The 10,379-nt window shown below is 46.5% G+C and overlaps 1 protein-coding gene across 4 annotated transcripts; it reads left to right on the forward strand.

The window, feature by feature from the left end:
• The first annotated feature begins 2,537 nt into the window (after positions 1–2,537).
• LOC125535987 (probable protein phosphatase 2C 65) lies at positions 2,538–7,224 on the forward strand. Of its 4 annotated transcripts, none has more exons than XR_007294876.1 (5): positions 2,545–3,638; positions 6,054–6,185; positions 6,277–6,650; positions 6,732–6,790; positions 6,866–7,224. XR_007294876.1 is itself a non-coding variant. In XM_048699069.1 (3 exons), the coding sequence occupies exons 1-3, from the start codon at positions 2,724–2,726 to the stop codon at positions 6,329–6,331; spliced, it is 1,098 nt and encodes a 365-aa protein (XP_048555026.1). In that variant the 5' UTR covers positions 2,538–2,723; the 3' UTR covers positions 6,332–6,569. The 4 variants fall into 4 exon arrangements, 2 of the variants coding, with proteins under 2 accessions (XP_048555026.1, XP_048555027.1); XR_007294875.1 differs by having other exon boundaries at positions 6,732–6,785; XM_048699069.1 differs by lacking the exons at positions 6,732–6,790; positions 6,866–7,224 and having other exon boundaries at positions 2,538–3,638; positions 6,281–6,569.
• Positions 7,225–10,379: the final 3,155 nt, after the last annotated feature.

Below are 10,379 nucleotides of genomic sequence, written 5' to 3' on the forward strand. Positions count from 1 at the left end.
CCGAGATCATATTGATGTTGCTATGACTTTGCCATGCTTAATGCTTGTCACTTTGGGCCCGGGTGCCATGATTTTGGATCTGAACCGTTTATGTTATCACCATTATATCCATGTTCTACATCCGATCTTGCAAGTTATAGTCACATACTACGTGTTATGATCTGGCAACCCCGGAGTGACAATAGTCGGGACCACTCCCGGTGATGGCCGTAGTTTGAGGAGTTCATGTATACACCGTGTTTTAATGCTTTGTTCCGGTTCTGTATTAAAAAGAGGCCTTAATATCCCTTAGTTTCCAATTAGACCCTGCTACCACGGGAGGGTAGGACAAAATATGTCATGCAAGTTCTTTCCATAAGCACGTATGACTATTTACGGAATACATGCCTACATTATATTTATGAACTGGAGCTAGTGCCGTATCGCCCTAGGTTATGACTGTCACATGATGAATATCATCCAACAAATTACCGATCCAATGCCTACGAATTTATCCTATATTGTTCTTGCTAGATTACTACTGCTATCGTCACTACTGCACTTGCTACAAAATTACTGCTATCACTATTATTGTTACCATTGTTGCTGTCACTATTATCAAAACTATCATATTACTTTGCTACTGATCACGTTGCTGCAGACAATTAATCTCCAGATGCGGTTGGATTGACAACTCAGCTGCTAATACTTGCAAATATTCTTTGGCTCCCCTTGTATCGAATCTATAAATTTGGGTTGAATATTCTACCCTCGAAAACTGTTGCAATCTCTATACTTGTGGGTTATCACACCACCCCTTCGTCCAACCTTTTCCATAGGATAATCAATCACCTTAATTTACATACCTTACAAATTCTACTTTAGTTTACTTATCAAACTTCTCATCAAAGTATAAGGTAAATCATGAGCAAAAGTTGATAAATATTAATTACACGATCGCACTAAAATGGACTAAATCACAAACTAACATATTAGAGTATTTATATCCCGTTGCAACGCACCGACATTGTCCTAGTCTATCTATATATCTATACTACTTAAAAGGAATGCAAGGTTTCATGTTTTACTTTTCTTTCCACCACGTCTTCATCTAACTTTTCCATATGATAATCAATTATCTTAATTTACTTACCTTCTGAACCAAATTCACTTTAGTTTACTTACCAAACTTCTCATCAAAATATAAGATAATCATGGGAAGAATTTGATAAATATTTATTTACAGCATTAATATGGGCACTCCTAAGGAAACTTTCCTACATATTGTGATCCATATTTATAACCCATTACAACGCACGAGCATTGTCCTAGTGCACAATAAAAAATTGGATAACTGGAGCAAACACAATCCAAAATAGACTACTTTTCTGTATTTCGGGCATGTGGCAAGTTGAGGTGAACCCTACGATAAAAAATCTACTAGTTTGTGTGAATCTCCCCCTCCCGCCGGGAAATCTAACTAGAGAATCGTCCACCTTGGCATGCCATAGAGACCATATGTGCCGACTTGGTCTATTTTCGATAGTATCCCTCTCCTGAAAAAACTAAGCCGAGACCCATCCACCTTAGAGCATCTCCAACAGCTCCCCTATCTCAAAAATAATCACCATTTACAGGATGCTGGGTCAAAAACCCTCCCGAACAGTTCCATAAATTGGTTCTTTCCTCCCGCTAAAATTTTGGCGGGATAGTAAGCACCTGAAACTTCACCATGCCCTACCCTCAATGCCAGAATCTCGCGGGAGCGCCGCCGCCGCCCGCCGCCTCGCGCCATCGGCCACTTCATTGCCTCGTGCTGCCCTTCACTGGTTGTCGTCACGAGTGTCACTGATTGATGGGCCATAGGTCATTATCTAATATTTTAATTAAAAGTTAAATAAAAATGAATTGAGGGGAAGAAGTTTACGAGAACTGTCAAAGATAGTTCTCAGGCAACTTCCCCTAAATTTTAGGGTCTTCTCGTAGCTAGTTTTATGGGAAGTTTTTTAAGGGAGCTATTTTTTTAACACAGTACAGACGCTGACGCTCATACATTTCAGATACACTCAGCCCTGCGAACGCACGCACGCACACCCTATCCCTCTTAGCACCTTCGAGAGACTGAGACGGCACATCATCTTGAGATTGACGAAGTCGTCATAGACGCCTTCGTAGTCGACTGGAACGTCTCCTCCCACTGAGCGCACATCGCTGAAAGTTCTGGAATAAATCCAGAAAAATGTAAGCATCCGTGTCAAGTCTAGAGCTTAATCCCCAGTGGCTGGGGATATCACTGCCCTCCTGACCATCCAGCCACAACTCGCTTTGCTAACGGAGCTGTTTTTGGAGTTGCTCTTAGAATGCCACATAGCTAATCCATTTTCGACCGCATTTACTCCTGCAAGCCAAGTGTATGGTGCTGATTTATACAAAATCTCAAAGATACACAAGCCGCCAGGTGGCACAAGCCTCACTCTCACCCTTCCCTTTTGCAGTCTGGCCTACGGGCAACAGGAAAAACCCCCAGAATATTTGCGCCGGCCACCGCCACTTTTCTACACTCCCGTGGCCGCGGTGTGGACTGTGGAGTCGCGTTTGAATCATTCAATTCCATTCCATTCCATTCCACCCAACCTCCCTTCCTTCCTCCTTCCCCTCCCATTCAATTTCCCAAACTCCCATCCCCCACTCCGTCCGTCACGCACCCGGACCCCCAAACCCTAGCCCCCACGCGCACGCAGTCCATGGGGTGCGCGCACGGCAAGTGCTGCCTGCCGCGGGGCGACGGCGGGGGGCGGCGGGAAGGCGGCGGCGTGCCGGGCGGCCGCGGCGGCTCCACCCTCGGCCGCGCCGCGGTGCCGGGGGCCGGCCTGGCGCTGGAGTACGCCACGCTGACGGTCGACGGCCTCTACCCGGACTCCCCGGGCCGGGAGACGCAGGACGCGTACCTGGTGGCCACGCGCTTCGCGGGCGACCCCGATCTCCACCTCTTCGCCGTCTTCGACGGCCACGGCGCCTGCGGGGCCGCCTGCTCCGGGTTCGCGCGCGACGCGCTCCCGCGCCTCCTCCTCCTCGCGGCCGAGGACGACGGCGCCGGCGCCGGCGGGAGCCTCCTCGCGACGGACCCCGCGGGCGCGTTCCGGGCGGCGATGATTGGGGTCAACGAGGAGATGCACGCGGCGCCGGCCGTCGACGACTCCATGAGCGGGACCACGGCCGTGGCCGCGCTCGTGGCCGGCGGCGCGCTCCACGTGGCCAACGTCGGGGACTCGCGCGCGGTCGCCGGGGTCTGGCGCGACGGCCGCGTCGCCGCCGAGGAGCTGTCGTGGGACCAGACGCCGTTCCGCGCCGACGAGCGCGCGCGCGTCAAGGCCTGCGGCGCGCGGGTCATGTCGGTCGAGCAGGTGGAGGGCGTGCGCGACCCGGACGCCGAGGGCTGGCTCGCCGACGAGGGGGACCCGCCTCGCGTCTGGGCCCGCGACGGCCTCTACCCGGGCACGGCCTTCACGCGCAGCCTCGGCGACCTCGCCGCCGAGGGCGTCGGGGTCATCGCCGACCCTGAGGTGAAGACCGTGGAGATCACCCCGGCCCACCTCTTCTTCGTCGTCGCAAGCGATGGCGTCTTCGAGTTCCTCTCCAGCCAGGAAGTCGTCGACATGGTGATGATTTTCTCCCCCTTCTCAAATTTCCTTGCTCCTTTGCCTTTGCTGAGCTGATCCATTTGGAAGTTGGTGTTTTACCTACCGCATACAGTATTCTTGAAAGAAATTCGTAGGGTGTGCCTGTGAACTTCTAGTGTGGTGAATCTGGTTAGCAAGTACTAGTAGTAAATTGGTAATAAGCAGGGTGCATTTTGCTTGAATGACTTTCAGTCACAACACCAGTTACTCATATTTGTTGATCTGTGTCTGATTAACTAGAGCCTTGATGTAAAGCTTTGGATCTTGCCATCTTGGAAGTAGCCAATGATAGTGAACCAACTTCTAGTGTGGTGAATGTAGGTAGCAAGTACAGTAGTAAATTGGTAATTAGGAACGACTTTCAATCACAACACCAGTTACTCATATTTGTTGATTTGTTCGATTAACCTAGAGCCTTGACGTAAAGCTTTGGATTGGAAAGTAGCCAATAATAGTGAACCAACTGGCTTACCGTGAATTCCCATTCCTTCAGTAGCACGCACGAATATCTGGCTTCCATGCATTCCAGTTTCATCGGTAGCATGCATGCTTATTAGTAGCACATCGGAGCTGTAGAAAATTATCGCTTCATTGTTTTTCTTTTCTTCATATTATAACTAGCTACCAGTTTCTTGACATGTCCACTACTACCTTTAATGAGCTAATAACATGTAAAGCAACCCAAACCATCTCCCCTGGATTTCTCCCAAAATCCCATTAGGCCATGTTCGGTTAATCCCCTTGCCACAGGGATTGAAGGAGATTGGGGAGGTTTGAGAAGGATTTTGACTTGCAAGGGATTTAATCCCCTCCAATCCCTCTCAAACCTCTTCAAACCCTGCCAAACCGAACAAGGCCTTAGGGGGGAGGTGAGTTTGGTAGGGTTGGAATGAGTTTTTTGCTCAAACCCCCTAAAACAGGGGATAGTTGGAGTTGCTCTTTAAGTGTCATTTTAGGTCCAAACATGTTTGATGGCAACCCACCCAGTAAATATTCTTATATACTCCACTTATGAGTTTATAGGCTTGATCAAGTCTGTCTGGCCTATGATGATATTGAAGCCCAATTCGATGTTGACCTTGACTTGCTCTGTCCAACGAAAGTATGAAATTATTTGCTTTATAAGTATAGTGACATCTCTGATGAGATTATTATTAACTTGTTAGGTTGAAGAGTAGGGCATGCGATGTTAAGCATTAAACCTGTAGTTAGAGAAGATAAGCATAATCATAAAAACAAAGATAAGATAATATTTAGTGATAAATTCAGCGGAATGTGTTGAGAAGTGGATGTGCTTATAATATGTTGGTGAGCCAGTAATGGAAACGGGGATACCTAAAACATTCATGTATGAGAATATTGACAGTCAAGCAGAGTGCAGAATTATTTCAGCCCTTTACCGATTATCGTGGAGCTATATTGCTATTTAAGGTTATGAGCGGTAGTATTGAGTTGTTGGGAATCTAGTAAAGATGTATAGTTCAGTGGGTACAAGGAATTAAAAATAACTCGTGGGGTCAACTTTTATATCCAGGAAACAAATGCAAATGGTCCTGCATATCGCATTTTTACTCCATTCTTGTGTGTACTAAAAAGCTACTCATTCAAAAAGCTGGACGTGTAGGTTGGTGTAATGATTATGAAATGGTCAGGAATTTGAGGTTGATTGATGTTGCCATTACGAAAGCCACCACTCTAGATAAAGTTCTGCATAAGTGGATGTACCTTTACTGAGTAATAGATGAATAGTGGACCAGCATCTGAGCTGTATTGGTGAATTGACTAATCTGAAATGTGTCCAGCAAAAAGAACGTGAGAAAATGGACTGAAGGTTCATGATTTATTATACTACTTTCCTGTTGTACTGCCGATGAAGAAAAAGATATTGGCCATTTTATTGGTCTTGGAACTGACAAGTCACTTCAGAATTGACTGCTGATTGCTGAATCGCTAGTGATGTGCTTGCATGTTGTCAATTCTGTTCTGATTAACATGGTCTGGAGTTCTTAATGGGATGGTCCCCTGTAAACCCTCTCTTTTCCTTTCCACCACTTCCCTAACTAGTGCTCTTAGGAAACCAGGCTGGTAACAGCCTTTATGTTCTTCCAAGTTCTTTCATCTTTCCTGCGCATGATGCCCTCCTTGTGTATGCATCTCCATGAAGTGCACCCATGTGCGATCCACCATTTTGGTGTGATCAAACTATGACAGTTTTATTTTAGATATATATTTTAGATGGTGGTCTCTACTCTCTATGCCATATCATGCACCATTTGAAGTCCTTTAGTATCAATCTCATGTAATAATGTATGTGGTTTTGCTTGCTCTGGTATGCCTTTGGTGTTCTCTGCCTCCATGTCCGAAATGCTATAACATTTGTCTCAATTGCTACAGGTGGCTATGCATCAAGACCCTCGAGATGCTTGCGCAGCAATCGCTGCAGAGTCATACAAACTATGGCTAGAGCACGAAAACAGGACAGATGATATAACAATAATCATCGTGCATATCCGGGATGCTCAAAATGTACGTGCACATACCTTTTGATTATGTAGGCATAATACCGCAATTGTTGGTGGCTTTGCAGAAATTTATTGTCTTTCCAAAATTTACTCAGTCAGGTCCTGCAGGGAGTGACAAAGAGAACTCCAGCAGCACCGGGGCGCCGATAGCATTGCACACGGTACAGCCAGAGCTGCATGTATTTGTACCGTCGGAGCTACCTGTATTTGTACCGTCAGAAGCAAGTCACCTGAACGCAGTGGCTACTGCTGAACTGCGGCGGCCATCCTCCTCTGGCTCTCCATCGGAACGACGCCTCTCATGCGTTGCTCCTTCGCCTACACACCCTTTACTGGAAGGAGGTAAAGCATCGGAAGCTTCCAGGTCGACCCAGATCGACATTCCTTTATCCGAACCAGTGGAAGCTTGGCATCCTAGTCAAGGTGGTAACAAGCTAGAGCGGGCAGTCTCCTGCTGACCATGCATGAGGTAATGTCACCAGTCTCCTTCTAACTGGGGAATGGTGTAAACGCAAACAATCTCATATCAATTCACTCTTTTTCATTGCAGTCCTCTAGCTTAAATCTCACAACAGGAGTGGCAGCACACCCGTCGTCATCCCCCGTAAGGTCTCGCCCTAATCAAGTTTCTTTTCGTCGTATTTCTGGACCGATTTGCTTAGAAAACTTTTGACATTTTTACAGGGGGCCTGACTTCCCGAACAGTGGGTGTGATGCAGGCTGGCAATGTTTGTTCTGCGCCGGTTGCAAGTTGCTCGTGTTTTCTTAGAGCACCTGCTGACTGACAATGAAAAGGATTCTGACCCAAACAGGGTCGTTTAACATAAGGATTGATGGGCTTGAGCTTGTGGCATTGGACGCCGCCAAGCGTTAACTGGAAATGGAGTCAAGTATCTGAAGAATTTGTATTTGTTATTTATCACATCATGTTAAGTTGATGCTTGCAGACCTGCAGTCATATGGTATGAGCTGCGGTGCAGTGTGATACCGCAACGAATAATTGCCGCTTATTCTTAATCGGATGGGAAGGAAGTGGTCTTTCAGTCTTTGTGAGTAGGATAGTGAGAAATGCTCAGGGCTTACTGAAAGAGACTCCTTAGCTTTATATTCCACCAAAATGCCTTGTATGCTCCTAAAAACTCTTAATTTGGCAAGTCATATTACTCCTTGTGTTTCAAAATGGTTGCAAAATTTTAAATAACTCACTAATATGTTGTTTTTGTTATTTAAAATTGCAAGCAATAGCTAGTACTCCCTTGGTGATCTAAATGATCTTATATTTCTTTACGTAGGGAGTATTGTTAAACATGAACCTAATCACATTATGCATGCATGTACAAAGTATAATTGTCTGTCAAAAAGTTTCTTAATAAGAATACTTCTTATGCAGGTGTAATAAAACCCCCAAAAAATGTTGTTGGTCCGTCATCAAATAATACAGCAGCCAACAGAAACAGTAGCAATACCATCTCGTTGGTCCGGTTGACGACGGTCACTGAACCTGTAGATTTTCCAGAAGTATATATACATACGCAGTAATTCTAATTTTCTCAGTTGTACATTCGACGTGTGGGACCTAGCGATGAGTTATTAGCGGGAAGCAAACTGTTTCTGTTTCTGCTGGGAACCACCAGCCGTCAGCGCGCCACCGGCGATGAATCCCACAATCTCCTTCCCCAAGCCCAGCCATGGCGGCAGCCACGAGCTGGCTCCTCCTGCCTGCGGCCCTGGCCCACCCGCGCCGCCGCCCAGCACGCCGCGCCTCGTGTGGAGGCATGGCGTGGTCGCCGACGCGGAGTTGGCGGAGGGATGGATGGAGGGGAGGCGGTCGACTGCGAGGCTCGCGCGCGCGGGCGCCTCGCCGGCGGAAACGTGGTGCTCAACCCCGAGTTCTTCCAGACCGATTCCTCGGTAATCTGAGCTCAAACCAGTCCCCGTTTCAGAAATTTTGCAAGGCGCTGGGCCGGGTTCCACACAACACAGGGGGCTTCATCCTCTTCACAATAGCAATGTTGGCGGTTCTAAAAAAAACAATTTTGGCTGGACTTCCTTTTTGGCGAAAAGCATCAGATATTATAAAAGTTCACCATAAGTAACTAAGTACTCCCTCCATCCCAAAAAGCTTAGATGTATCTAGCACTAAGTTAGTGTCAGATATATCCAGTTGGGAAACAAGTTTGGGATAAACTTTTCGGACGGAAGAAGTATAAAGCATCAAACATAATAAACTCATTAGAGTTAATTACACTATTCATACATAAACTTACGGGGGGCGGATACAATTTCATACAAAAACTTGCAAAATGACTCAATTGGGTCCCTAAACTTACTTTGCGGAACAAATTGATACAAATTAGCCTGAAACATGCCACGTCGGTTGAGACACCGAATGAGAGGCACGCGCCGGTCGCTTTTGTATTGCGCACAAACCACCCCAAGTAGACCAATAATCCAACCCGTGGTCCTCAGAGAGAGATGGGAGTAGAAAATTTGAAAACGACACTTGAGGTAATGCGAATTCTTCCATTTACACCATAGTCCCAGCACAAACCCCTTCGCCTCTCTGTCTTTCTGTATCTAATCGACCCCTTCCTTTTTCTGTTTCCCATCGGCCCCTAAGGCGACGCTGCCTAGTTGGTCGCCGTCAACGAGATCGACGCTTGATGGGGCCGCGTCCTCGTGGCATTGGCGAGTTTCTGCCGGATTACGGTATGTATACTGCTTCTCCTGTGTTTGATTGGTCCCCTGTTTCGGTCCACTCATGGCTAGGGTTTTGGTCGTACTTGATCGGTAGTATTTCCGCCCGCGTGTGGTTCTTCTTTGGTACATATGGTTGGTAATCGAGCATCATTAGATGAAAGTGTAGGCGATGTGTCCAAGGGGTTCACAGTGTCTACTGAAAACGATTGTTTGGCTGTCATTTTCAGATGAACAGATTATAAACCTACTCCTAGCATCCAATCCTTCTGTACACATTCCAAGAACAGGTTTCATACTGCAGAACGGCATCAAAAAACTACGCCCAACATCAAAATTTGTTGTGTTATGCTAAAGGATCACATACCGCAGAACGACATCAGAAATTACGAATGGAAAAGCACATCCGTTTTTTTGGGCCGAAGTGAAGCTCATATGTCACCCTCCATTCTTCACTATAGTCGCCGACCCAGCCACCCTTGTGACCGCCACCGTCGCCGCCCATGAGCCGTGCGCTCATAAGAAGGGGTTGGTAGTCTGCCGACGAGGACACCGCATCATGGCGCCAAGAGGGGTTGGGCACCGACGACTCTTCTCCATGTTTGTTGGACTCAGTCGAGAGTGGATTTTCGGGGAAGAAAAGAGGAGAGTGGCTAGGGATTTGGCTGTTGTGAAGCGAATAGAGAGAGGGCGAGGGGATTTGGACGGGCTACACGGGGATCTATTTCAGCATACAATAGGGGCTTTCTTGTAAATTATCTTGGACGTGGGGTAAATGCTCCAGCCGACGTGTCATCCGACGTGGCAAGTTTCAGATTAATTTGTATCATTTTGTTCCCGCAAAGCAAGTTTAGGGGCCCAGTTGAGTTATTTTGCAAGTTTTTGTATGAAATTGTACCCACGCTGTAAGTTTATGTATGGATAGTGTAATTAACTCTAAATATTATATCGAGATTCTGAAATTTTTGGTTGGACGATTACAAGCGCGTATTCCAAGTTTCAACACGGTACCAATTATAGTAATATGCTAGTCATGCTAAGTGGATGCAAATCAAAGTCTGGTATGCAACTGCCGGTATGTCCACTGGATGGCAGGTTATATGATGTTGCGAAAGTGCTGAGTTGAGCTCGAGCTCAGCTCAGATACGCTCGTGTTCTCTCCCGTTGTCTCTGTGCAAGATTCGGACAACCCAGCTCATGATGTTGTTGGTTTTCTAAGAAGAGCAACTGCATTGTTGAATCTGATAAAATATACGTATATAGCCAGTGATATACATTTAGTTCAATGGCATACATGAACACATCCTTTAACTCCATAGCCACATGAACACAACTATTTGTCATGTTTAAAAAAAAATACAACTGGAGTTACATTACAGAGTTCTAAAGCAAAATTAGATCGGCACTCCTCGTCGCTTCCTCCCTGGCAAGGCACCACCTTCATGTGTAACCTGAGCACGACTTGTAACAAAATGAACAAATGATTTATGAGGGGGTATCC

Source organism: Triticum urartu, chromosome 2 (assembly GCF_003073215.2).
Source record: "Triticum urartu cultivar G1812 chromosome 2, Tu2.1, whole genome shotgun sequence".
In the NCBI taxonomy this organism is placed as follows: Eukaryota; Viridiplantae; Streptophyta; class Magnoliopsida; order Poales; family Poaceae; genus Triticum; species Triticum urartu.

What these genes read in the sequence shown, in the direction of transcription:
- LOC125535987 (XM_048699069.1), top strand. Translation starts at nt 2,724, where the DNA reads ATGGGGTGCGCGCACGGCAAGTGCTGCCTGCCGCGGGGCGACGGCGGG. An exon ending in GCCAGGAAGTCGTCGACATG is followed by an intron (nt 3,639 to 6,053) that starts GTGATGATTTTC and finishes CAATTGCTACAG; the next exon opens with GTGGCTATGCATCAAGACCC. An exon ending in ATATCCGGGATGCTCAAAAT is followed by an intron (nt 6,186 to 6,280) that starts GTACGTGCACAT and finishes TTACTCAGTCAG; the next exon opens with GTCCTGCAGGGAGTGACAAA.